The 27,918-nt window shown below is 31.6% G+C and overlaps 5 protein-coding genes across 7 annotated transcripts; 2 read left to right on the forward strand and 3 right to left on the reverse strand.

Moving 5' to 3' along the window:
- Nucleotides 1-2,929: 2,929 nt before the first annotated feature.
- LOC8277664 (uncharacterized protein YnbB) lies at nt 2,930-8,679 on the forward strand. 2 transcript variants are annotated; one of them, XM_048379665.1, is made up of 12 exons: nt 2,930-3,107; nt 4,145-4,261; nt 4,634-4,744; nt 4,842-4,904; nt 5,026-5,139; nt 5,210-5,359; nt 5,689-5,766; nt 5,838-6,059; nt 6,151-6,237; nt 6,564-6,683; nt 8,164-8,256; nt 8,369-8,679. In XM_048379665.1, the coding sequence occupies exons 1-12, from the start codon at nt 2,979-2,981 to the stop codon at nt 8,426-8,428; spliced, it is 1,344 nt and encodes a 447-aa protein (XP_048235622.1). In that variant the 5' UTR covers nt 2,930-2,978; the 3' UTR covers nt 8,429-8,679. The 2 variants fall into 2 exon arrangements, with proteins under 2 accessions (XP_048235622.1, XP_015583565.2); XM_015728079.3 differs by having other exon boundaries at nt 2,932-3,107; nt 4,148-4,261.
- A 1,179-nt stretch (nt 8,680-9,858) lies between these two features.
- LOC8277663 lies at nt 9,859-13,102 on the forward strand. The gene is made up of 6 exons (XM_015728074.3): nt 9,859-10,401; nt 10,819-10,896; nt 11,089-11,123; nt 11,219-11,274; nt 12,256-12,354; nt 12,630-13,102. The coding sequence occupies exons 1-6, from the start codon at nt 9,970-9,972 to the stop codon at nt 12,686-12,688; spliced, it is 759 nt and encodes a 252-aa protein (XP_015583560.1). The 5' UTR covers nt 9,859-9,969; the 3' UTR covers nt 12,689-13,102.
- A 110-nt stretch (nt 13,103-13,212) lies between these two features.
- Nucleotides 13,213-14,301, reverse strand: LOC125371174 (NADH-ubiquinone oxidoreductase chain 1-like). The gene is made up of 2 exons (XM_048379706.1): nt 14,178-14,301; nt 13,213-14,094 (listed from the first exon to the last, which is right to left on the reverse strand). The coding sequence occupies exons 1-2, from the start codon at nt 14,299-14,301 to the stop codon at nt 13,817-13,819; spliced, it is 402 nt and encodes a 133-aa protein (XP_048235663.1). The 3' UTR covers nt 13,213-13,816.
- A 106-nt stretch (nt 14,302-14,407) lies between these two features.
- LOC8277662 lies at nt 14,408-16,229 on the reverse strand. Of its 2 annotated transcripts, none has more exons than XM_048379422.1 (4): nt 15,980-16,229; nt 15,727-15,797; nt 14,868-14,954; nt 14,408-14,638 (listed from the first exon to the last, which is right to left on the reverse strand). In XM_048379422.1, the coding sequence occupies exons 1-4, from the start codon at nt 16,107-16,109 to the stop codon at nt 14,618-14,620; spliced, it is 309 nt and encodes a 102-aa protein (XP_048235379.1). In that variant the 5' UTR covers nt 16,110-16,229; the 3' UTR covers nt 14,408-14,617. The 2 variants fall into 2 exon arrangements, with proteins under 2 accessions (XP_048235379.1, XP_048235378.1); XM_048379421.1 differs by having other exon boundaries at nt 14,408-14,641.
- A 7,262-nt stretch (nt 16,230-23,491) lies between these two features.
- On the reverse strand, nt 23,492-25,870 carry LOC8277665. The gene is made up of 2 exons (XM_048379615.1): nt 25,639-25,870; nt 23,492-24,188 (listed from the first exon to the last, which is right to left on the reverse strand). Exons 1-2 carry the CDS (start codon nt 25,709-25,711, stop codon nt 23,902-23,904), a joined length of 360 nt encoding a protein of 119 aa, XP_048235572.1. The 5' UTR covers nt 25,712-25,870; the 3' UTR covers nt 23,492-23,901.
- Nucleotides 25,871-27,918: the final 2,048 nt, after the last annotated feature.

Raw genomic sequence — 27,918 nt, forward strand, 5'->3', positions numbered from 1 at the left:
TTATAAAGCTTAATTGTATGCTTTCAGACTAGGAAATCCAATTAACCCTTTCGAGTATTAGTAATTCAATTAATGAGTAGGCTTCATAAGGCTACAAATGACTAATAATTATACTTAGTCTAAATGCTAAAAAAAGAAAAAGAAAATGTCTTTCAAACTGTTGGAGTAGAATCTCTCTAATATATGTCTTCAACCGGTTTCGAGAATTTAGAACCGAGAGCGATTGTGTATAAATGGCATTTTTAAGGTCAAAATAAAACTATTGTATAAATTTTTTTTATCTAATGGCGCAATTTAATGAAAAGTCTTATTCGCAGGGCAAAGGGAAAGAAAAAAAGAGAGACTTAGGATATAAATTACTACTCAGCTTCCATAGTGAAAAGGTCGCAAATTTTTTTTTTAATTACCGTAAAATCTCTCTATAGTGATATTTTATATAGAAATGATATTTATATAATTATAAAAAAATTTAATCTCGATTTGGGTCAGTTGTAAATAAAAATAAATTCTATACTGTAATAGATTGTACAATTTTTAAGTCTTATTTTAAGAATATATCACTTTATATAGTAATATTTGTATTATATATTTGTAAGAAATATATATTATGCTATATTTTGTCTTATAATATTATTATTTTATCCTTTTAATTTTATTTGTATAATATAATAAAATATTAACATATTTTATCTTCAGTTACAATTATCTTACTAATAAAATTAAATATTAAATCAAAATTATAGTCGTAAATTTTATTTTGTTTTGAGTGAATAAGTCGTTACGCCTTATTTTTTGATCCTTTAATCACCAAAGATTGATGCTGCCACAATCATTCTGCCAATCGCTCGATTCATAACTGCTTTATTTCAGACATCGCAATGGCTCCACCTCATTTCTTCGTGGCCTTAATTTCTAAAGTTCTACTTTTTTCTCTTTTACATTTGGATTATGAAATGGTGTACATGTGTTCATATTTTGAAATTCGGTTCTAAAGATTATTGTTAATTGGGTGTGATTATTTGATTTATGGGTATTTATTGGATTTGTTTAAAGATTTTCTTCTTTAAATGAAGTTTGCAGTTTTCTATCGTCAAAATTTGCATTCTACTGAGATTTTATATCTACAAAGAGAGAGATAATATGATTATGTTAACTTTATTCAAGATTTGAGTTCTTAAAATTTTGGTGAATTACTTCATGTAAATTTTCTTAATGAATTTTGTAATTTTTCGGATGTGAAAGTATACAGTTCTGTTGATGTAAGTTCGTATTTGATATCTTAAGTGTGTTTGGTTCAGAGACTTTCTGTAGTTGATAATTATTTTTCACTGAGTAGATATACATATATATTAAAGCTTCTGATGAAGACTTTAAAATCAGCACTTGGTAATTGATTTAATTTCAAATAACTGCTGATTGTATCAGTTCTGTTTTATTGTTTTTTTTTTATGAGCTGATGTTTGATTTATTTATTTGAAAAATATATTTTTCTAAAAATTTATTATTTTTTATAATTTATAATAAATAATAACTATTTTAAAAATATGTTTAATAATTAAATAATTATAATATCTATAATTACAGCATTTTATCAATAGAATTTAACTTTTAATTCTTACTTTCAAAATAATTTTTATTACTATTTTTAATAATAAATATAATTAAGCTACATAAATTGACTATAATATTTTTAATTATTATAAATTATTTTTACTAATTTATGTCATTAAAAATAATATAATAAAATAAGATTATATTTTTAATAGTAATTCAATATATTAATAATAACCGCTAATAATAATTTTATCAAACGGTTTAATTATTTATTATTGCATGCCATAAATTTGCTAAGTAATAGTACTCACTATAATTCACCAAATGAGGATTATTCAAATCCTCATAAATGGAGAATTCTATTCACTAGTCGAGTGATCAAATTCTTTTAAATTTCTTATTGTATTTCGATATTAATTCAGCACATGTGCTAAATGTTAACTTTAAAATTAATATTATAATATACCATTAAAATTGAAAAAATAGAAAAAGAAAAAGAAAACTTACATGATAAATTTAATAAAAAATGTGTAGAGTAAAGATTTTCACTGGCAAATTTAGTCATTATATTCTACATTTAGTTACAAATTAATCATCAAACGTGTAGAATGTTAGCTAGAAAAGTTTGGTCGGAATTTACTACTGTCTTTCTCTACAATATAGTTTAGAAGCACTATACATATATAAAAAGGAAATTTTAAAATATCTAAATTTACAATTATGCTAAATAAAAAATGAATATACAATTACGTCATTTAATTTATATAATATTTTTTTATGATAAGCTTTTTTCTCATTTATAAAATTGTATATAAAATGTTAAGAGTTTTTTTTAATTTCATTAAAATTTTATATTTAAACATTAAATATATTTTAATATTAAAATAGTATTTTACCGCACAAGAATCCTGCCCGAATTAAAATTCAGATGTCTACATTTAGTTAAAAAAAGTTCACTTTAAATCAATACTTAAATCACATATTAAAAATATTTCAAAAAAGAATCACTGATTAAAAATAAAATCTATCCTTATATTTTAGATTATAGAGAAATTGAAGTTAAGCAAAAAATTACACAACTACATTTCCATCAATTCGTTTGTAAATTAATTCAATTCTTCTATTTTGTTAAGATACTTATAAAAATAATTTAAAAATAATTTTTATCTTTCTTACAAACAAATATTAATTATCTCAATAACTTACACTATCTGATTAGATATTAAATTTTTATATCTTCCAAAAACACATTTTTTTTATATAAATAAACAATAAATTTTTATTTTTATTTCTTTAAAAAAAGAAAATCACCAATTTCATTTATTTATTTATTTCAAATTCCTGCATTAGTTTACTGAGTGAGTGAGGCGCATATAAAGAGACCGCAAACTTGTAATCAAACTTAGCTCGCACACATTGACAAGATGAAGATGTGGGTCTTATCCTCTGCTACTCCTTCTGCTTATCCTGCGCACTCCCTGAAGGTTTCCATGCCCACTCATTCAAGTTCGCAAGTTTCTTTCCATCACCTTGATAACCCATTTGTTCCTGAGGTAATTTACGGTAAAAGCGACTTCTATTTAGCTTGTCTATTCTCCTTTTGTCTCACTAAAATAATGCATAAAACTATGAGATGATGGCTGAAACTTTAATGTTATTTGGTAAGAATTAATACCATTTCATTTCTTGAAATTCATTCTTTTCCAAAAGCCCAGTTGCATAATCTGATTATTTAGCTGTTTTCTTGCTGAGAAATTGCTGGAACCAATAGGATATTGTCTCTGTTTTTTAATGGTATTCTAGACAAGTGTTATGCATGCTTGAAAAAAGACAATCCATTTGTTATAGTTCTTTTGAAATAGTGTTAACTGTATGTTTAGTTATTCAGATATTGGAGGAAATGAATATAAAATTATCACATACGGATATACTTTTTGTTTAATTTTCCGATACTGTGTGGTTATTTTTCTTTTAAGAGGAATAACAAAGTGTCTTTTTCATGTTAGTCGCTGTATTTTGATTAATACTTCCTATAGTTGCTTAAAAAATGCTTGAAACAGGAATATATAATTTATGCAACCTTAAATTAATTTTCTTTTTCTAATTCTAAGAGCCTTTGCATATGCTATTGTTCTATAGATTTTTAGGCACCCTGTGATTTTTGTCATAAGTAGATTATTAGGAGAAACTAATATCTGGTTTCTGCCTGTTCTGGATATATTGGAGTGAATGGAAATTCTATGCCTCTTGGCACTAACTGCAGCAATAAAAGGGTTAGACAGGAGTGGTTTAGGTCTTTGTTACACATGTAACCTTTCTATAGAACTATAGAAGAGGAGATTTTTGAGAGGTATGAAAAACAGCTGTATGGAAGAAGTTAGCATTTATGTCATTTCCTCAGCTTAAGCGGACATCAAGCATTTTATAAAGAACTGTGACTTGTCTTCTATGTTAAAATTTTTGAAGCACTAAAGTAGGAGTTCTAGTTTTGGGAGCTTCTATTTGCTTTAGATACACTGTGTATTGCATCCATTAAGAGCTGAATCTTGATATGGCTAACATGAAAACTTTTTCTTCTGGGTGGGAGAAGCAGGTTGCAAAAGCCCTAGATTCCTTGTACACAGAATTCAGAGCAGTGGACAATTTGGTGGCATGCAATACCTCCCGTGTTCTCAAAGCTTTCCAGAATGCTCGTGTTGGATCTCATGTAAGTAATTATGCTATACAGATTGAACTTGCAAAGTGAAGTTTAATGAATGTGAATCGATGTTGATAGAGTCTCAAGAGAACTTGAAGACTTTTCAAAAGTTCCTAGCCTGGAAAAGAAATAGGTCGCCAGGACACATTATTATATCCAGATTCATAGGGCTCATTCATTCTGCAATAAATTGTATAGATAAGCCAAATGAAGGCATTTATTTTCATGTGTAACTCTTATGTATAACCAATCTGATGTGTACCAATCTATGTGGTTTAGCCAAAGTACCTGTCTAGATGGCAACGGATCTAATTTTACTTGTGGAGTAAGTTCTTTGAATGTGCTATTGATTTTTGTTCTCGTTCTTATGCTTATAATCAGCATTTTGGAGGATCTACTGGCTATGGTCATGATGAAGCTGGGGGGCGTGAAGCACTTGACCAAGCTTTTGCAGAAATTGTAGGAGCTGAATCTGCAATAGTTCGTTCCCAGGTGTTAACTACAAACTTTTTGGTTTGTATTTATGACTTATTTTTTCAATTAAAACATTTGTTAACCCTACCCTGTGCCTTGTTTTTCCATATATTAGTTTTTCTCAGGAACCCATGCTATCACTTGTGGTTTGTTTGCTTTCTTGAGGCCAGGGGATGAGGTTAGCTTCCTATTAATTTTTCTGCATTTCTGTTTCTATGAAAAGTTTATTTCGATACACATATACTGCTCTCTGCTCACTTTGTTCCTATAATATGGTTTTATATTAATTGGATTGTCAGCTCTTGGCAGTTGCTGGTCCTCCTTATGATACCTTAGAGGAAGTTATTGGAAAGCGCGACTCTCATGGACTAGGTTCTCTGAAAGATTTTGGAGTCAAGTACCGAGAAGTTCCAGTATGTTGATAACTGTAGAAATGAGATCTTAGCTTTTGATCATGAGCATACTCACATTATGCTGTTGCAGCTTGCTGAAGATGGTGGACTTGACTGGGATGCCCTTTTGACTGCTCTGAAACCTGAAACAAAGTGTGCACTCATACAGAGGTCTTGTGGTTATTCATGGCGTCGAAGTTTAAGTGTAAATGAGATAGGGAGGGCTATAAAGATAATTAAGGTCAGCCCTTTGGAATTTGTAGTTATTTCTAAACAGTATACTCATAAAAGCTTTTAAGTTCTGTAAGAATGATCATCGCATGGTTCTCCCAAGTTTTGACTGATGAAAACATTTGACTTTGTGTTAACATCCTCCTAGACTCCTTCCCTTAACTTCTTTTTCAAGACGAGACATTATCTTGAGATCCTCTTTTTTTTCCTTTATGATCTTGTCATATATTTATAGATAAATCAGTAATCAATAAGAGTGATAACTCTATTTTATTCAATGGCTTCTCATTCTCTTGAATTTTCTTCCTAATAATGTTATTTCATCAATATACTGTACAGATGCAAAATCCTAACTGCTTGGTCATGGTGGATAATTGCTACGGTGAATTTGTTGAACAAATTGAACCCCCAATGGTGGTACGTCACATACTCTTCATGCATTTTGTTCTATAGTGGGGTAACATCTGTTTTGGTTGATGGTAATGCAGGGTGCAGATCTGATTGCAGGCAGTTTGATTAAAAATCCCGGTGGAACCATTGCACCATGTGGTGGATATGTTGCAGGGAGGAAAAAATGGGTAGAAGCAGCAGCAGCTCGTCTTTCTGCACCAGGGCTTGGGATAGATTGTGGCTCAACCCCTGGTGATATTATGCGAACTTATTTCCAGGGGCTGTTCCTTTCACCTCAAATGGTTGGTGAGGCAATCAAGGTACTGGATTCTGCAATTTGTTTTTTATTATTAACATATCTTTCTTTCTCTCTTTTGGTAGTGAAGTGTATTTTTCCTTCTATTATAAAAGGGTACCTTTCTGATAGCTGAAGTCATGGCATCTAAAGGGTATAAAGTGCAGCCTCTACCTCGTTTGACACGTCATGATACTGTTCAGGTTTGTCTTATCTTATATCCTTCTCATGTGAACCTTGAGAAATATTTCAGCAGCTAGGAATGTCTGCTAAGTGGATCGAGTTAAAGGATACTCTTTGCATATGCCTAGTAGCCACTTTGGTCATTTTCCATTTAATTTAGCCAGGCTTTATTAATAACTTTTTGTACTCAATGGCCCAGATCTTACTCTGCAAAAAAATTAAGATGCTATTGACAAATGTAAAACACTAATGTTCTTGGCTTTGGAATACTGGTTGTTTCACAAATGACTGGGAAGAGTATTTACAGACATAGGGAGGATCTGATTGGCTTTGTGCTGCTTTTCAGGTAGTACAGCTAGGAAGCCGAGAGCGCCTTATTGCTTTCTGCGAGGCTGTACAAAGAAGCTCACCAGTCAGTTCGTTCACCAAACCAGTTGCTGGCGCAACTCCTGGATATGCGTCAGAGGTCTTGCAATATTATTTAAGATTTTATTTACACTATACAGTAGTTTATTTTCTCCATTCTTTTTCAAGAAAAAAAAAATTAATTACTTACGAATTTACTTAATTAGTCATTAGCCTATGCATTACACGGGTTATAGCTTAGAATCCGTATGAATTCTTTTCTTCATGTATATAAAATTTAATACATTTTTAAAACCTTAATAAATAATAACTAATTTTATACTAAAAAAAATATGAACAAGACATGCATTCACACGATTCATGAACACTTGATCTTATATGAAGCTTAAATTTTAATAGCAATATGTAAAGGAAATAAATTGTTTATATCAAAATGAATAAACATACAAATAATACACAAACACTGAATAAAAATAAAAATGCTATTCAAGTAAATACTCAAAATTACTAAAATAAAACATATAAAGATCTAAGTTTTAATAAAATCAACCTGAATGTTTTCACATTTGCTCTCTCAGTTAGGTTAAAGAATGTCTTCATATTTGCACTGTAATCTAACCAATGATCTGAGAATAACTATTGAACAAAATCTAAGAAAATCTCATACTTACATATGAATGCATAAGAAATTCTCGTACTTATATATGAATGCATGGAATGAAACGGTTTTTGTAACTCTTTAATTTTCCTAACTCTTGATTTTTAAAAACTAAAATTGAATAATAAATATAATTAATGAAGAAATTTAAGAGTTGAAAGAAATATCATTTTATGATACCACCCGTCACAAACTTAAGCTACAAATTTAGCTACAAGAAAAAATCACTTGTCAATTTTATGTGAAATCTAATTCAAGAGCCCAGTTTTATATTATTTAAATAGATTGTTTCCTTTAGTGCTAGGTGCTGCTTTCTATTACATCATTGTTCTAGTAATTTTAATTAAATCCAGAGGGCTATTGATGTTTGTTTTGTGTAATCATGGTTGATTGAATATGAGAGTGCATCATGGTGTTTCTTGTGTTGAATCACAGACTTATATCTAGTGCATGTATGGGAGTAAGATTGGTTTGTAACAATTACTGGGTTCCACAGAGGAGCTCTGGTGTTTCAAAAAAAAAAAAAAAGAGATTGTGGCTCGACTTCTACTACAATGTGGTGAAAGTTCTCAACTAAGTTGCATGGAATGAGAAACGTGGCACAATACGACAATGACTCGGGAATACAGAATTTTTAAAGAAAATTAGGAAATGAAACGTTAGGGAACATTTTATAATATATATATATATATATAGACAGAGATTGAGAGAGTTTCCAAAATGTATCCGAAGGTCTCCAAAGAGTTTCGGTTCTGAAACGTGTCCAACACGAAAACTTGAGCTCGTTTTGAAGTTTTCGTGCAACCTAGGTTCTCAATTAAGAGATGTCCCCAGAATTGTGATCATACTTCTTTTTCTCTTTGCTTATTGGAATCACTTTTTAGTTACTCTTGAGACTAAAATCTTAAATGTTATTTATCAGGTGATCTTTGCGGATGGAACATTCATAGATGGAAGTACAAGTGAGTTATCATGTGATGGGCCATTGAGAGAGCCATTTGCTGTGTTTTGCCAGGTACATACCTGCTAGATGACTTGATGTAGTTTCCTTTCCACGAGTGTTTGATTCAATGAAAGAGGAGCCATCCTGAATTCTGCTTCTGCCTTTTTACAATTCTCCAATGCAGGGAGGCACGCATTGGACTCAATGGGGCCTAGTTCTGGGAGAGGTTCTGAAATACATGTGACCTAAATTTGATTTTAACCAGCAAGAGAGAGCCACATTTGTTTGCAAATTTATTTTTTTTCAGCCATTTCTCATTGTCTTTCACTGAAAGCAGAGTCTCAGCCTAACTGTGGGGATGAGCAGAGTCTCTGTAGAGATCATTGTCAATGGCTTAAAATGTCACAAACTGCTTTGGGTGATGGTGGGCAATGACAAGTTTTGGGTTGTAAATACAGATGCAAAAAGTTTTCTTTTTGCAGTGATCCAGTTCCACGGATTGTGATTGACTAGATTCATTCAAGATCTCAGGTTTCCCAAAGAATCGAAGGGGAAATAATCCAAATATTGCAAAATAATAAAGAAAGGAAATACACAAGCAAAAAGAACAGAGATAGAAAACTAGACTCAACATTCTTCCTGCATGAAAAAAGCACATGCTTTATATTTCCATCAAAATTTCAGAAGACATATGTTCAGTTTGTCTCCAGAAAAAAGAAACATTTTGCTGGATAATATTTTTCACATTTTTGATACATCCAAAGGATGAAAGACATTTTATTAGTCAAATGAAAAATACCATTTTCTGAAAAGAAAATCATTTTAACAATTTGTATAAACTTTTAATTAAAAAAATTATTAATTACCAGCAATCACCTTTGGTTATTTTAGCTACTACTTTTCAAAGTGGTTTACTAACTACTCGCTTCGAAAACTTGAAGTTTAATCTTTTATGTATAATTATAAATTAGAAATTCAAAATATTAATAGGTTTTAAACATTTTCTAAATTGTGTTTTTTAATATCCTCAAAAATTATGTTTTTTAGCAGAAGTAATTACGATTTGCCTTCTGAATTTCTTGTTATATTATACTAGTTAAGACCTCATGTTTAAATATTATATTAAATTATGAATTTCAATATGTTTTCACTTAAACTTAACAGTAAAATTAATAGAATAATTAATAGAAGGAGATATTAGTATATTATTATAAAGTATAAAAAACATTTAGTATAATATTAAAAAATAAAGTATCTATAATATGACAAATCTTAAGAGGCAAATGGCAATTTCCTCTTTTCTAAAATACTTCTAACACTAATATAATTTTCAAGTAATTTTTATTTATAATAAAAAATAAGTTATTTTCTTAATAATTATCTTTTAAATAGATAATTTTTAGAAGTAAGTAAAATTTAAAAATAAACAAAGGATAATTAGAAAAATTCTGTTCACAAGAGTGGGAGTCTAATATGAAATTGTATACAATGCGAAATGCAAGAACAATTTCTGGAAGATTTCAGCTTCTGATTAGGACCCCAGGACACCGAAAGGGCGAAATGGTCCAACCAGGCAATATAGCACCCAGGTGGCACTGTTTGACTGGCTGCAGTAGAGCTGCAAATATCTACAGTAGACACTAGAACATAGATACTTCTACTTAAATAAGTAGAAGCACATCACTGCTAATTCTCCTTGTTTTCCATTAAACTATGAAATAAAAAATACACTATCCAGAACCAGTGTAATAGATAATTCAACCTTAAAATTTTACAATTCCTTCCATGTCAACAACTCTGCTACAAATCTCTATCTTATTTTCACCTTTGAACTTAAACACTCTTCATGATGATGTCTGCAAGAAGCCCATTAGTTTCCACTCTCCGTCACATTCAAAGATTGCTTCTTTTAATAGGAAAAGGTTCAAATTGAGTGCCTTTAGGGAGAAGTGGAGTTTATTTGAAGTGGGTAGGGGTAGAGGTGGGATTTTGGTACAGGATGAGGGGTGGAAGAGGAGAAAGAGGATTGTTCTAGTGAGGTTTAATCAGGGCTTTGGGTTTGGAGGTGGTGGTGGAGGAAGAGATAATAGTGAAACTGTTAGGCTTTTGGGTAATGTTGCTTTGGCTATTGGCTTGACTTATCTTTCAATGACTGGACAGCTTGGTTGGGTTTTTGATGCTATTGGATGGGTTTTGGACATTGTAATTTCCATTTGGGTACATATGCTTATCTCTGCCTGATTTTGTTTTCCCTGCTTTGGAAATCATTTCGAGTCTTTACAAACTATGGTCTGTTTTTATCTTACTCTAGCATTACTCTGATATTATGCAGCTTTATGAGGTAATGTTCCTATTCTTGTGTGCTTCTGTATCTTTCACAACTTGCAGTTTGTCATGATATACAATATTGCTTTTGCTTGGATACCATGTTGTTATAAAGTCCCCCTGTCTCATATTGTTATAGAAGATCATATTGCGAGTTTCTTTCATTACCACTTTTTGTATTATAGCAAAACTAGTAGCTGTTTTCTCATTCATATCATGGGGATCACTTACTTTGTCAGGCTTTTCTCTGAGTGCCTGTTATGTCTCAATATGTCTTGTTAGGCCTTATTGATGGAATCTTTCTTGCAGGTCCTGGCAGTACTAATACCTATTGTTGGTTTGGGAGCTTTCCTCTGGTGGGCAGGACGGGATATACTTCAGGGCACTGTAAGGCTTCACTAACCTTCTATTTTTCACATTTCTTTCTTTCTTCTGAAATACTGTTCTGCTGTACTTAGGATATGCCATCTTGTTTACAATTTGAAATTGTTGTCTTAATAACATTGGACATTTATGACTATCTCTGTTGTGTCCTCTTCCGTGAGTGATTTTGCTTTCTGCTTTCGAGTTCATATGCAGTGCCCAAATTGCGGAAATGATTTCCAGATTTTCAAGTAAGAAATAATGATTATAATTGAACTTATAAATTTTGTTTCATGAGATGACTTTGCAACTAAGTTGTTTAATTTGGTGGTTTATTCTGTTGCAGATCAACTCTGAATGACGAGTTGCAGCTATGCCCCTATTGCAGTCAACCATTCTCAGGTGAAAGCCTAGTTTTGGATTAATTCTTCATGTTTGAGAATTACATAGCACATAGAGCAGAACACTTTGTCAATGAAATTTATGCACAGTGAATGAGAATTCAGAATAAATCAGAGGAATTGTCTGCATCAGTTTTTGTGGTTTAAGCTATTGTTGATCTTTTAGAATATTCATGATCCTTAATGCATATGCATTTCTTGTGTTCAAGCACATCTCAAGTTACCACTTTGGAAGTTCATGGTTATAATTTCTTATGACAAACCTAAATTTTGATCTTTGAGATGCATTTGGAACTCCAAATTTGGAACTGTAACTGGGATCCTTCTTATATTTAGCTGTAAAGTGCAGTCTTGATGCTTGGCATTCTCCATTAGGATATCATGGAACTTATATGCATTTCATAGGAGTGTGTGAACTATTTTGTTGTGCCCCTTAGATTTCAGTGCTTCTTTCCTTTATGCTTGGAATTGGTGCTTCTTCTCTCTGTGCTCTAAGCTGTTTCAGAAATCCATTTGCTACTCTCACTGGTATGGTTCTGCTATTACATCCTCGAGAATTTGAAATCTACAATTTTCCTTGATTTTGTTTGTGGAAGTTAATAATGTCAACTGGTAGAAGGTTAAAATGGTATTTCTTTGTTATCTCTTTTCTCTAATGGGAAGGACAGCTTCTCCTTGTTTGTACTTTGTATATTGAGTTCTATAGGATTCAAGGGCTCATTTTCAAAACAGCAGTGAAATTTAATGTTTCAAGTTCCAATTTTTAACAAACTTAAAATCCTCATAAGGGGTGGTATAGTTTGAAAGCAATATCAGTCTGATTGTTTGTTCCTTCTCTATTTGGGTATTTACGCTTTTAATCTATGAATGCGAACTAAATCTACATCTTTAATTCTCTGTGTGATTAACCTATAAAATTTGCATACTTCATGATATCTTTGTCATTCATTGTGTTTAATAATATATTTCCATTGGGTTTCAGTGGTGGGAGATGAGTTTGTCAGTGATTCTGTGAAGTTCTCCAATAGGTCTACAGCTTTTGGAGAAGCATTTCGTGACTTCTCTTCTGGTTCAAAGAAAGGTCCACCCTGCAATCTCTGTTGCTTTTCTTTTCTCAATTTGTCATGATGTATTGTATGAATTGAATTATTTTCAAATAGTTTTACATCGATGATGTTGATTGCAGTTTTATGATCCCTCTTTGGTCTGTTCATCAGTATGGTTCGCTTAATTATAGTTTTATATTTCCTATCTGGTTTTTCTTTTTCAAATTGCCGTTGAGATAATTAATCTTTTACAATATAGTTACCATGCAAGATGATTCATGAATTTTAGACGTCATTGTGGCTTCTGCAGGAAAGGAGTCTTCTTCGGCAGTTGTTGATGTTGAAGCAGAAATAAAAGATGCCGACTGACATGTTAATTGAAAGATACAGAATAGGGCTCTATACACATAATACCTTGGTTTGCACTTCATTAATCTTCAACTGCAAGTACAAATCAGATTTGAGTTTTGAGTAATGAGAAGACTGGATGAAGTTGAAGAGCAGGTGATGCAGTCAACTGGAACTACCGAGAACCGGAAAATACCACCGGGCAGTAGAATAATAGGCTGAACCAGGTTACATTGCGATTGTACTCTAAATTTTGGCAATGTCTGTATTTTCTACCATCTATATTATATATCAGCATCTCCTTGTTATTTGTCTAGTCCCCCTAGCCGTGTTTTTTCTGCTGAGCAATTGGAACGAAAATTGTATACTATTTTGGCTTGTACAAAATAAATCATTACAAAGCAGCGGCTTAATAGATTTTGGTTTGATTTTGAATTTGCTAGAGTAGCAATACCTACAAAAGAACATCATTAACTGCTTACAAGTATCTTCCAATGTTGGCATGCCAAAACAAGTGACTGAACTTGACCCAGTTTTAGGACTGAACTTGACCCAGTTTTAGGTTTAAGCTAAAAGTAATCATCAATCAAAAAACAGATTGAAAGGGACAGAATTAAGAAAGGATGTGTTTAGATACAAGCGAGCTAAGTGCATATTGAATAAAGAGTGTTGAGACTCGAGATAAAATTAAGAAAGGCTGACCGATTTTGGAGGCTTAATTTAGTAATGAAATGCTCGCCAAGAGGTTAGGAGTTGAATCCTAATATCCTCTTCTACACTTTCACAATTTCCCAGTGCGCCAGAAACCCAAAGTCCATCACCCTTCACAATTCTCCGATGTATCCATATTGAAGAAATGCATAAAAATGAGATGTGAGAGTTGGATGTGTGTATAGGATAAGAAACTCTGAAGGATCCACCAATTAGCAGGAGAATTCTACAGATTTCTGATCTTCTCAGTGCGATAAGAAACTATAAGGAATCCACTGATTAGCAGATGATTCCCGGAGATTTTTCATCTTCTCAGTATGGCTAACTACATATCGCTCACTACTCGGAGCAGCTTTTCGTATATTAAGGACTGAGATTCAAATGGTCAATGGAGGAAATTAAAGCTCCAAATAGCAGGGTCATGATACAGCAAGAACTCTAATTACTAAGCCGACTTGCTATAATAATTCCATAAACACCTAGCAAAGATATGGAAAACAAATAAAGTAGCCCTATGTTAGGATCTGACAATACCAAACCATAATCAAAAGGTACAATGGCCCATGCAACCAGACTTAACATAAATGTAGCCACTGGACTGTTGGATCTGAAAAGGGAGAAATTAGCACTACTTGGTGAAATAGGTTCTTTTAGAATCAGTTTCAAACCATCTGCTAAAGTTTGTACTGTATCTATATCCTTAAAGTAGATGACATCTTATTTCAGTTGAAGGTCAATCATAAGATCTGACATGGACTGTTGGATCTGAGATTAACCAGAGAGAGACACATGGTACAACCCCCGAATGGAGCTAAGCATCGCTGCTGTGATTGTACCGGGTTATTTTCCGGTACACATCCCAAACCCATGAAACACAGGTACCAAATGCAGAGGTGATAACTGCTAAAAGCATTAACCCCCATGACACACAGGTAACAGATGCAGAGGTAATAACTGCTAACACTCGAGCTAACTAAAACCCATAAGCAGCTAAATATTCCTTCATTTGTGAAGATTTAACAAGTTGGCTATCAGAAAATGGCCTGCTTATTATTAGAATGTAGGCAAAAGTACTGGATACATAAAAGCATCAGAACAGCAACAGAAAAAAAAGCCAAGATTCATCATCCTCTCAGGAGTCATGTACAAACAAAAAACTGTCCAAAACTGTAGGATCTAAAAACATAATAAAAAACATCTTCATCCTTACTTCCAGATATATTTTCCCCTGTTCCATACCTAGTGTGCTGCATCTCCAACCTTCTGTAGCCGGAAAAACAAAAAAAGAAGGCAATAGTTAAAATAGATTAATCATACAACTTTAGGCACTTTATATCTATTTTCCTAGAAACTACTCTCCTATTTTGGATGGTATGACAAAATTCTACGCTATAAATTTCTTGCATGTTGCTAAGGAAATTAAGATATTTGGAGATGGTTGCAAATTGCAATTACTGAGCTGTTAAAGCACAAGGTTAGAACAAAATACCTCTTCCTTGTCTTTTTTGCCTCCAGTAAAGAACTTGTAACCTCCATAGAAGAGTAATCCCCACCCAGTTAAAGAGATAATCACAAACTGCAAATGAACATAAAATCACGTTATAAGATTAAAAACAAACAGTGCAAATAAGACCCACGAAAAAAACAGAGTACAAAGAAATTTCAAACCATAAAAATGGTTTTTATACATTTAGTATCAGAACCGATAATAAAAAAAGAAAATTCATGAGAAGCCTGCAGTTCAATCTGTTTACTTCTTTCCTTCCGACCACTTCTTAGCGGACATGAACCTAGATTCAACTCAAAGCCAGTTGCATTAGCTCACAGATTGCAACCTCTTCTTCGGCCACGCCCCTAATGTACATGAAACTAAAATGGGAAAATAAGAGCTAGAAGATTATGCTCTTTCTTATTGGTTATTTCACTCACTCTCTCTCTCTCTCTCTCTCTCTCTCTCTCTCTCTCAGACACAGACAGAAGAACCTAATCCAAGTCCACTCTCACTCTAAAACTAATCTACCAATAGAATGCAAATGGATTTGCTGAAGTCCAGGATTCAAATTAGCTAAATTAATTATCTATTTATTTAATTTTTTGAAAGTTGAAAATATCTAATATAAAGCTGTTAATAAATAAAGATAACGGGGATTAACTAGCAATATTCAAGTATCAATAACTACTGTGTGCACCTAATAGTCTACAAGAACAAAATGTGACTAACTTATCACTTGGCAATTCAATTCATAAAAAACTGAAGCAAATACAACAAGCTATGACCAAAAAAAAAAAATAATAATAAACAATAATAAAGAAACAGAATTATCATACTGTTATAATAAAGAACTTACATGCTCTTCTTTCCATTTAGATGGGCTCATTGGGTCCTCCCAAAAATTCACCTTGGGAGGTCCATGATGATCTGCAATTACAAATCAAACATACAAAACCAATAAATGAAAACCCTTATCAGGAGTATTATTTACAGCGTAATGACTTAATGAAAAATAAAATTAAAAGAAATTCTGGGTATCCAAGAATGTAGATAAAGAGAGTGTGGATCTAAAAATTAAAATGGAGGGTATAGAAGGAAAAGATTATTACCGCCACCACCGGCTAGTCCACGGCGGTGAATGAGAGAAGATGCTTGAGAAGTTGAAGAGGAAGAAGAAGCCAGTTTTGGAGAAGAAATCCGAGCAAGATTCGCGGCTTGACGAGCCCATGCCGCCGCCATGATTATTTCAGATTAGAGTATAGAAGCTAAGAGAAGCTACGAGAGTGAGAGAAACAAAGAGCGACTGTAAATGGAAAGGAGGAGAGATGTTCTGTTTGTCAAATAACATGGTCAAGAAAATTATGCGACGCCGTGTTGCTATTAGGCTTCCGATTTCGCGTTCTTTTAGAAATTTGAAAATATTTTCAACTATTTTACTTTTTATTTGACTACTTAAATAGATAGAAACATGTACTCCGATACTTAATCTACTAATAAATATTTGTTTTTATCTTTATTATTAATAAAAAGAACATGAAATGTTTTGAAGCTTATTTGCCCAGACTTTACGGAGTTGTTATATTAAATTTTTTTTAAATACTAAATATTTTATTTTTATTTATTTCAATTCTTATTTATCTGATATGGTATATAATATTTTTACAAAATTATTTTTAATTGCTAAAAATTTAAAATATTTTTATAAAAATATTTTATACAGCAAAAAATAGTATAAATCAAGATAGATTATACAAAATCACTTTTAATTTCAAAACTGAATTATGTAACACTATTTTTAATTTTAATTTTTTAAATCATTTTTGAAAGAATTTTATATTTCAAGTTTCAAACAGCAGAGATGCCTATAATTCTGAAGGGATAACGATATCTGTGGTGTCTGAATTTTTCAAAAAATAACAATTAAGTATTTGAATTTTGAAATGCCATAATTAAAATGTCTCAACCGGTAAATTGAAAACAAGTTAGCGTGTGCACCAAGTAACCCTATTTAACTTATGACATGAACGAGTTAGGCTCCAATGAGGATGCTGATGTGGATTACAACGGTGGGGAAGGCTAATCACGTGATATTCACGTACGTATACATTTCTCTAACCGGTAAATCGAAAACAAGTTAGCGTGTGCACCAAGTAACCCTATTTAACTTATGACATGAACGAGTTAGGCTCCACTGAGGATGCTGATGTGGATTACAACGGTGGGGAAGGCTAATCACGTGATATTCACGTACGTATACATTTCTCTAAGTTACAATTATAGCCGTTAGTGTTTTTACGGTTTAATGTTAAGGTCTTTTACAAAGAAAAAAATTACATGGTGGAGAATCTAATTTGAAGGAATTGCAAACAGTTTATGAAGAAAATCCTAAAATTGAATGCAAAATTGGAGTGTGGAAAGGTGATGTATTATGAGTTCAGTTTTGTATTTGTATATTTGAGTTTGAAATTTATTGTTTTTGGTGAAACTGATTTATTTATGGAAACTTTTCACATTATTGATGGGTATTTGAAATTTTTTCTTTTTTTGCCTTTCTATGATATTCTATGGCAGACATTTTATTGATGTGCTTTATGGTAGGTGTTTTTTTAGTGATTATCGAGGTAGTCAAATATATATGGAGGGTAATAAACGACAAGTTGAAATAGATATAGAAAGTTTTTCTTTATCTCTTTTGAAGAAAGAATCAAAAAAATTAGTCAGGTGGAAAAGATGCATTTTAGGTCTCCACATGTGCCTATGTCATATGGTCTAAGGTATTTGAATGCTTTAACTTATGGGAATATGGTACAGTTGGTGAAAGAGCATAAAAGAATAGAGATTTGTATTGAGCATAAACTCTTGAGGGACAATTTTGAAATTTTATATAGTAATGGGGAAATTGAAGACCTAACCTGTGAAACAGAATTAGATGGTCCAGACTTGTGTAATGAGGTTGCTGCTACATTTAAGTTGGTTGGAAAAAGTAATGATACAGTTATTAGTCAAGTAGAAGTTGGAGTGATTTAATTAGAAGATCTGAAGATATAGTAAGGGATAGTGTTAGATCAAGAGTAAACAGTGAGAAAATTGAAGAGGAGGGCAGAAATTTAGGTAATAGTACATTTTGTGAAACTGAAGCTAGTGCAGGTGAAAATGAGGATAGTGCTGGCTTAGAGGTGCTTGATGACCATTTGGGTGAAAATGAGCCTGAAGATGAAGAAATTGTTGATTGCCAATACATGTCTAGTAATGATGAAGAATTACAAGATGCAAGAAAAGCTTTAAAGTAGTTTAAAGAAAACAAAAAGCATAGACATAAGGCAGCTGTAGGAAATGAAGATGCAAACATAAGTGATGTGCAGGTTGAGAATCCAAAAGCTAATAGGGTAGAAGGAATCAAGCAAGCGGAAGTTAAATTAAGTGATGGGAATGCATAAGATTAATGGGGTTCTTCAAATGATTATTACAACCCTATTACGACTGATGCATCAGATGATTATTACGCTGTTAAAAGGAAATCTAAATTTCCAACATTTCAACCAAATGTTGAAAATATCTCTTTTTGCTTAGGTATGCACTTAAATGGTCTACATCGGTTTAAAGAAGCACTCACTAGATTTGTAGTGCAAGAAAGAAGAGAGATTAAATGAATTAGGAATACACAAACTGAAGTAAGGGTTAAATGTATTAAACAAAGTTATGATTGGATGATATTTGCTTCAAAAGATACATCCACAAATGCTTTCATAATAAAGACTTATAGGCCTAAACATAGTTGTCACTTAATATATAAGAATAGAAGGATCATAACTAAATGGGTTGCTAAACATTACTTGTACAAATACAAGTCAATAGCATTCATGAGGTTGGTTGATTTGAAGGAATTAATCAAGACAGACTTAAAGCTAGAGATGAGTTTGACAAAAGTAAGAAGAGCAAAGGATCATGTGATGATTAAGTTACAAGGTGAATTGAAGAAGAATTTGCTATGCTCTCGGATTATTTTTATGAGATTGAAAGAACCAATTTTGGAAGCATAACATACTTAAAAGTGAGAAGACCCATACTTAAGCAACTGCCTATTTTTGAAAGCATATACATTTCTTTTGAATGCTTAAAGAAAGGCCTATTAAGATGTTGTAGAAGAATACTTGGGTTGGATGTGTATTTTCTAAAGGGTGCAATTAAAAGAGAAATTTTAGCAGCTGTAGGGAGAATTGGAGACAATCAAATGTTTCTGGTAGCTTGGGCTATAGTTGATATAGAAAGAAAAGTGACTTGTGAATGGTTTCTACAAATACTTGTTAAAGATTTAGAGGCTACAAGATAGTGATGGATGGACAGTTATTACTGACCAACAAAAGGCAACTACAATCCTTTTTATATTTTAATGTATTATGTGTTTTTATGTAAATGTTAAGTAATATGCAATTATTATATGGTTATACAAGGACTTTTAGATGTTGTTAGTGATATACTACTCCCTAAGGCTGAACATAGGTGTTGTGCTAGACTCTTATATGCAAATTGGAGAAAAAGGAATGGGGGGAGGCAAGATATGCAAAAACTCTTTTAGATGTGTGCCGAGTCTAATAACATTCCTGATTTCGAGAAGGACATGGATGAGATGAAGAAACTAACACCTAAAGAGTTTGATGACATGCTTAATACACACCCTCAGTATTGGTGTAGAGCCTACGTCAATACTCAGGTAAAGTGTGACATAGTTGACAATAACTTGATGGAAGCCTTTAATAGAAAAATTATAGAAGTAAGGCAAAGAATATCATCTTTATGCTAGAGAATATTAGAAGATTGGTTACTGACTAGATTGCACAATAAAAGGGATTTGACTAATAAATGGATAGGTGAATATGAAAATAGGATTAGGAGAAAGATACATAATAGCATAGTTGATAGTGGTAATTGTGAAGTATTTTAGAATAGGGAAGAAGGTTTGAGGTGGCAAATAAATATGACAGTTATGTTGTTGACCTTAAAAATTATACTTGCTATTGTAGAAAGTAGGATTTGAGTAACTTGCATTGCCACCATGTCATTATTGCCTTACAATATTTAGATCAAAATCCTAATAGTTATGTGCATAATTGCTTTAGAAAAGATAAATACTTAGAGACTTATAGACATACGATGCAATCATTAAATGGTTCAAGATTTTGGCATAAGACTAAAAAAAAGTCACCAGAACCGCCCCCTATAAAAAAATGCCTGAAAGACCTGCCAAAAATAGAAAAAAAGAGAAAGATGAAATTAGAAATGACTATAAATTATCAAGAAAAAGAAAGGTGATAACTTGTCAAGTATGTTTCGAAAAAGGACATAATAGAAAAATATCCAAGGTTGAAGGATTTTATGAATCAGTCTCAAAACCAGCCTTAAGTAAGGCAAACCAATATACCAGATCATAAAAACTTCAGATACTTGTTCATTATTGGTACTTTCAAATTTTTTTGTGATTGTGATTGTGATTGTGATTGTGAGTACTTGTTCATCTATATTTACAGCCTCATGGTGGGAAATGGAAGTTTGTGATTAGGAGTTTTACTCCAACAACAATGAGGAAGGTTGAAATTATTACTTTTTAGCATGTGTTATGAAATACAATTTGTGAATGAGCTTTAAATGTATTGTGAAATACTGCTTTTTTTAGACTCAAGAAGGTTCAAGTGCAAGTGTACCAACAAGTGCAACTGTCCCTACAAGTGCAAGTTTTCCTACTGTCTTAACAAGTGTAAATGTCCCTTCAAGGTTTGACTGTTTAGATAACATCATACCATATTCAAGAAAGACAAGTAGAAGCACATATATTTCAGGTTTAAGAAAATAACCACCAAGGAGATATGAAGTCTACACTACATTGAAACATAATGACATTATGGTTTTTAATGTATGAAGTTTTCACACTATTACATATTATTATTAAGTTTAATAACATGTGCTATAACTAACATTTCTTTCTATTTTTAGCCTAAGACCAATACTCAAAGAGTGATTTACAAATAGGGAATGAGAAGAGTTGGCAATGAACTCGAGCCAAAATTTATGACAGAGAAAAAAAAAGAATTCAAGAAATGGTGAAAGAATTTCATCACTGATTCTCAGTTCCAGGTAAATCTGAACACAATTTATCTAATTTCTTAAATTTTTGCTTTCCTCAGCTTTACCATGCTACTGACTTGCTTCTATATTAGGCTCAAAAGGTCTAAGAAAATGAGAACACAATCTGCCAAAGCAAAAGAAAAAATACATGAAGATAATAACCCAATCTGAAAGTGTTAGCAGAACAAATGACAAAAAAAAGACTCAAAAATTGCAATCAGCCTGAAAGTATTAGTATTGAAACAAGCAAGAGATCTACTCAACCAGGAATGGTGATTGCAAGTCAACAGTCAACACAACTTGAACCACCATTTTTAACTTAATAGTCCAGAATGACATCAAACACTTAATTACATTTCCTTTTCTGAAACCATTAGGCTTTTTTTGTAATGTATTGTACCTTTAAACTTTAAACTTATTTTGTCAATTTGCCTTGATGCTACAGTTTTCATAATTAGATTCTGATTTTATAACGATATAAAATATGTATGGACAAATATAATTGATAATTCATTATTAATTAAATTTTAGTAATATAAAATAAAATTGAAATATTGAAGCATAAAAGGAAAAGAAATTGATGTGATTTCATAAAAATTTAAATGACTTAAATACCTTCTTATTAAAATAAAATTTCTCATTTTCTTCATTAAGGTCGTTTCTAGATAGAAATTATGAAATATTATAAAAATTATATAATATTTAGACTTTTTCTACAATTAATTAATAAATAAATAATAAATCACTAGAAAGTAAAAATAAAAAATAAATAAATACAAATCTTAATTAAAATGAGTAAAAGCAATAAAAAAGTAATTAAATTATAGAAAAGAACACAAAATTTATTAATAAACTTAAATAAGTAAATAAAGGAAAAAAATAGAAAAAAATCAAATAGATAATCAAGTTTAAATCAAAATTTTGTAATATAGTAAAATAATACCATATGAAAATAAGATAATTTAAATTAATTAATTAAAATAATAACAAAAGAAGCACATATAAAAATCAAAATTTAAAAAGAAACGCCTATATTATAGATTAAAGGAGAAAATAATTAATTTTAATTAATTAATATTTGTAAACAAAGTGACAAATATTATTCTTTAATAGTCATATATATATATTTATTAAATATTAGATTAGAAATGATAATATGCACGGTATTCTAACATTAACCTCTATTGATATATGAGTTCTTTTCAATTATTCTTACCGTTTGATAACTTTTTTGTATTATATTTAACTATATTAAAATATCATACAATATATGAATATATCATGATAAATAACCAATGTATTAAATTAGATAAAATAAATTTATATGAGATGATCATATAAATTCAAAAAATATTAATTTTTATATAAGGATCTATAAAAATGATAAATTAAACTCAATTAGTATTATCTCTAAAAATATTTCTAATAATACTCTCTATATGTCTTTCTATTAATTTATAAATAATTCATTTTTATTTTAATTTATCCTGGAATAGTGTGTATTCCAATAATATTTTTTATTTTACTTTTTAATTAATTTTTTATTAATAAAATGAAAAAGAAAAAGATAAGTAATTTAACTCTTAAAAAAATAAAAAAATAAGAAAAATAAATAATATAATATATTTAATACCCATTTTTTTCCTCCTTCAAGGAGAAAGGGGAATGCTCCAAAGTCCGCTTATCTTCCACAGATGGAAAATACAGAGACTGACATTGCCTGTCTAAACCCGATTGACACTAATTACCCGTGTCCTTATGCTTGGGCGAACTCTTTAACTAGCCAGGGTTGCAATGTATCAGTTACCATTGAAGTAGTTCAAGCAAGACTTATTATATCATATTTTCTATCTCTATAAATATGAATGATTTTTTTTATTTGTTTTAAATTATAGTCTATTTTTTCATTATTAGTTAATAATTAATAGTAATAATATATTTTTATTTTAAATTTTTAAATTTTTATTGAGCACATTCCAAAATCCAAAGTAATTAAGATCTTTTTATTTCAATCTCAATAGTTATAAATTATATAGCAACAATGCATGAGTTGACAAATCCAACAAAATGAATATAAATAATTAGTTATCTAATAAGATACTTTAGTATAAAATTATAAAAATTAATCAGATTAGATATAAAAAGAAAATAGCTTTCTTAATTTATATATAAATTACAAACGGCAATTTTTTGAAGAGAAAAGTAAACTAATCGTTTTAACTTTTTCAATTCTATATGACTATCTACATACATCCATTTATATTATTATTCTAAACCTATTAATTATTTATTTTCTTTTGATAGAAAATTTTAACGGAATAAGATTTAATATCGTAAGTATTAATAAAAACACATTCAACATAAAATACATAGAAAACAAGTTTAATATCATAAGTATTAATATAAACACATACCACATAAAAAAAAAAAACATACAATTAACTGATAAATTAATAGATTTTCAAATTTATTATAAAATATATAAATTAACAAATAAAAAATAAACATTTACTATAAAATCTATAAATTAAATAAATAAAAGTCAGTTAGAAAAAGAACCTAGGATACATAAAAAACCTAACAACTAACTTAAGAGCTTATAGATGAGATGATAAGGGTGTCTTCTAGCTTTACTAAATTCTCGAGTTCGAGCCTTGAGTATGCAGCGACGTTAAAACTCTTGAAGTAATACTTTGCCACCCTGTAAGGATCTTACTCGGCACGCTCTAAATTAACTCTATATACACCAAAAAGAAAAAACCAACAGCTGAAATACAGAAAAGGGTATGAATATAACAGCAATGCTTATATCCACCATACTACTGAGGATACCATCCATAGATATGATACAGATAATTATTTTGAAGATTTCAAGATTCACATCCTGAGGTTGAGCAAAACTAGCTTCATTTTACAGCCGCGACCGAATAAAAATTCTCTTCTTCTCAGGTCCCAGAACACCCAACTTCTTGCTGCCTTCATTTGGTCCCCTTCTCAGAGGCTCCTTTTCCTCTACGCATCTGGCTGATGTCTCATTTTGCTGCTTTAACTTGGCCATATCTTCTAGCATATCTTCTATTTTTTTCCGCATCTCCTCTTCTAATTTTGCATCTTCAGGTTTATTACAGTTACTTAAGGGGAGTGAAGCTGGTGGATACTTCAATCTCTCTTGCACAGTCTTATAAAGTTTCTTCTGACCTGCAACATTCCATATATGAAACTGAATTCAGGAATTACAAAACAGTATTATGATGAATGTATACTTTGACCCTGTCAAGGTCCACAGAGATGAGCAATCATATCTTACAAAACACCAAAAAGGAAAATTGTAGTCATCAACATTTCAGACCAAACAAAGCACATTACACACATTATAGGGTTAACTGAAAATAGCAAAAGATTTACAGTCAACAGCTTAAAATTCAATAAATTAAGATCATAAAATTTTCAACTGAAGGGAAGCCCAACCTAACTGGACAACGTAAAATCCACATCAGATTTATTAACATGATGGCACAAAGCATGTGTTTACATAGAAATTGCACCTAACTCTATCAATTTTTTATTGAAACTTATCATTTACAGGAATGTAAAAAGTACATCGCTTCCACGCGCTCAAGGTTAACTATTCGCAGAAAGAAAGAAAAGTTGCGGAATAAGGGACCAGATAAAAAGTAAAATATTACTAATTTAATACAGAAATGAGGGCCAAATGACAAGAAAAAAATTGGATTATCGCTATAAAAGAAAATGCGCAAGCAAACAACAATGCTATATTGTTGACGACTGAAAGTAAAAGCTTTCCTAGTCAGCCTATGATGGTTCAGACTTATTTTAGCAGCATATTTTCATATTAGCTGTGATACTACAGTAGCATTTCGAATTTTCAATTATCATAATCTACATATGTATGAAGACAAAATGATATTCCTCAGGTTACTCAAGCAAGCAAAAGACAATATATTCCAAGCTAAGCATGATTTTCCAATTTCGATTATCTGACAAGAAATAATGTTATGAAGCGCAATGGAGTACTTCCTACATTATTCAAACTCAGAAGAAATATAAGTTAAACTAAAAGAAGCTAACTAATTTTATACCTATACATTTGATTTGTTAAATTAAAGGCGATAAATAAACCACAAGACAACCCAAGAAAGAAAAAGCTTCTAAATTACATGAATTTCTGAATGCAAATTTTAGACTCTGAGTTTCCCCAAAATCCTCATGTTCTGTTTACACCTGGTTTGGAAAATATAAAGAAACTAATTCAGTTGAATTCTATTTATTCAATTCTCATCAGGATTCTATTTCTTTCAACCTTTTTAAAAAAAAAAAAAATAAGAAGAAATGAAATCATTCAAAACATGAAGTGATTTTGCAAGAATTCAAATCAATCGAACTCTTGCACATGATTTGTTTCAAAAACGCCATATCCAGCCATCTCTTTGGCAAATTCACTAATTCAATTATGACTATGGAATTTGTGAAGGAGAAATCATATCCTATAAAATCATATAGAAAACCTAATATTTCTTTCAATAATCACAGGCTCTAATTAAAACAATTCAAAAGATATAATTTCTTTTCCGCAGTTATGTCATCATGAGGAGAGAGAGAGAGAGAGAGAGAGAGAGAGAGCAGTAACCAGTTAAGCCTTTGAGAGAGTCGTTGAAGGTAGAATCGATAGCCAATTTGGCGAGGTTTGATAGGATATTCATTTCCGATAATCGCCGTGAGGTGGCAGCTGAGGGTATTGCTCTTCCTGATTCGGCGCTTCCCCGAAACGCTTATCTACAGTTTCTATTATCGCAGATATTTTTTGGTTTTCGGACCAGAGAATTATTTATGGTCTTAGAACTTTCCCTTAATTGAATTTCTTTTCATAAGCTAATTCTTACATAACTAAAAATATAGAATAAATAAATAAATAAATAATTATTTTTTACTTACAGTTTAATTTGATGCAGCTTACTACAATACCAGTTCATGAAAAATAGAATATTTATATTTGTGTGTAAATATATTTAATCCAAACAGTGACTAAATAAAAAGCTACGTAGATGAGTAATTGATTGAAATAAAAAAAAAAAAAACCCAAATCATTTAAATTATATATGCAAAAACAAGAGAATGAAGAATCATTGAAATCTAAATCAAAACGTTTAAATTTAAGAAATTAATAGGCATTAGCAATACAGATCTTATTTTTAAACTTTTGTAGAATTGTTATAGTTATATTTATGGTGAAATATTTTTGTAAGTAATAATTAATACAAAATCAGCCCATTAAAATACTATTAAATGTTCAATTCAAACTTTTCATTGTTCGTTGTGTAGAAGCACATCAATCATTATGTGAGTTTAAGTTAGTAAATAATCACTGTAAGGTGGCATATTAATCTTCTTTTGAATTCCCCTATGTGTATTCAGTATTACCTTCTAATCATCAGTGGAGTTATTGTTCAAAAAAAAAAAAACTATACAAGCAAGCAAGGATAACTATTTTTAATTATATTAAATTATTTCTTTTTCTTTGATGTGTCAGCTTTTTGAAGTTGTTCATATGAACCCAATTTCTGTTGAGAGGGATTATTAGTTGAGCAACCCACCGCGAGCTTCCCCTGCTTAGGTATGGGCATATCAAACTCTAGTATATATCCAAGAGGAAATCACACGATATGCTGTTTTTTCTTTTTTACTGTTTACTAAAATTAATCACTCCAACCTCAAGCATGACAATATGTCACGTGCCCGCCTCGCAACCAGGCCAGGAAGGCTACCGATGCGCCGAAAACTGCCCAACGAATGCTCGTATGGACGGACACGGCCGTGTTGGTTTCAACACTGCCCGTGTTGACCAACACGCCCGTGTTGGTTGAATACAAATGCGAAAGGCCTAGAAGCTTCGGGAAACACGGCCACAGTAGGTAACACGGCCAATTACCCCAAACCGTGTTCCCAACACGGCCAGGAACACGGCCATATTGGCGGACAGGGGGAAAAGACTATAAATACCCCTTCCTTGTATCATTTGGAAGAGGAAGAGGGAAAAAGAAAGAGAGAGAGGAAAGAAGAGAGCTGGAGAGTAAGAGTCCATAAAAGGGAACAATGGCAGAAATAAAAGAAGAGTGTGGACACAAGGTGTGCCAAAATGTAGCCATATAGAGGGAAAGAATGTTGTTGCTCTACATAGAGCAAAGAAAGATGCTCTATGTAGAGATTGTTGTAGGAAGTAGTTATGTAAATTAATACATGTTATGATGAAGGAAGAGAGCTTGTGTAGAGAGAGAAAGTATGCTCATTATAAGTAGTTTTAGTGTGAATTAATTAATACAAGTATACACTTCCACAACTCTTGCGTCTCTTTGTGCCACTTTCGTGAATTTACTTCCGCTAGCGTGTTTGCTATTATTTTGCCGAGTTTAATCAAGAGAAAATGACTATCTTGACTTTTAAATCAAGAGTTTTGGTTAGAAAACAAAACTCACGTGACAAATAGGACTGTGGATTGTCCAAAGGACCCCGACAAGAGGTGGTTTCTCGGTGGGTGGTTAGGCTCAACCACTGCTGTCTCTGTCTCTGTCGTGCTCTCCCCATGCTGCCTTTCCGCCGCCACTAAATTCATACTCCTCGGTCTGATCGGACTACAAGACAAACAACCCAGATCCATTACTACTTGTAATTGAGACGGACTCTGACCTCCATTTTGTTGTTCTTTATGCTGATGTTGTGGGGGTTGATTGTCCTCTCTAACGCTAATGGCGGTAGACCTGAAACTGGAACCCCAAGTGGCCCCACAATAGCCAAATGCTCTTAATCCTAGTCGTTGGTTTATAGTCATCCTCGTGGTTATGGTCCTGCTTCCCCTCCCGTCCTCCTCCATTTGGTCTCTCAGCAACCCAGGAATCATTTTGACCTCTCCTGT

The sequence above is a fragment of the Ricinus communis genome, chromosome 9 (assembly GCF_019578655.1).
Source record: "Ricinus communis isolate WT05 ecotype wild-type chromosome 9, ASM1957865v1, whole genome shotgun sequence".
Classification (NCBI taxonomy): Eukaryota; Viridiplantae; Streptophyta; class Magnoliopsida; order Malpighiales; family Euphorbiaceae; genus Ricinus; species Ricinus communis.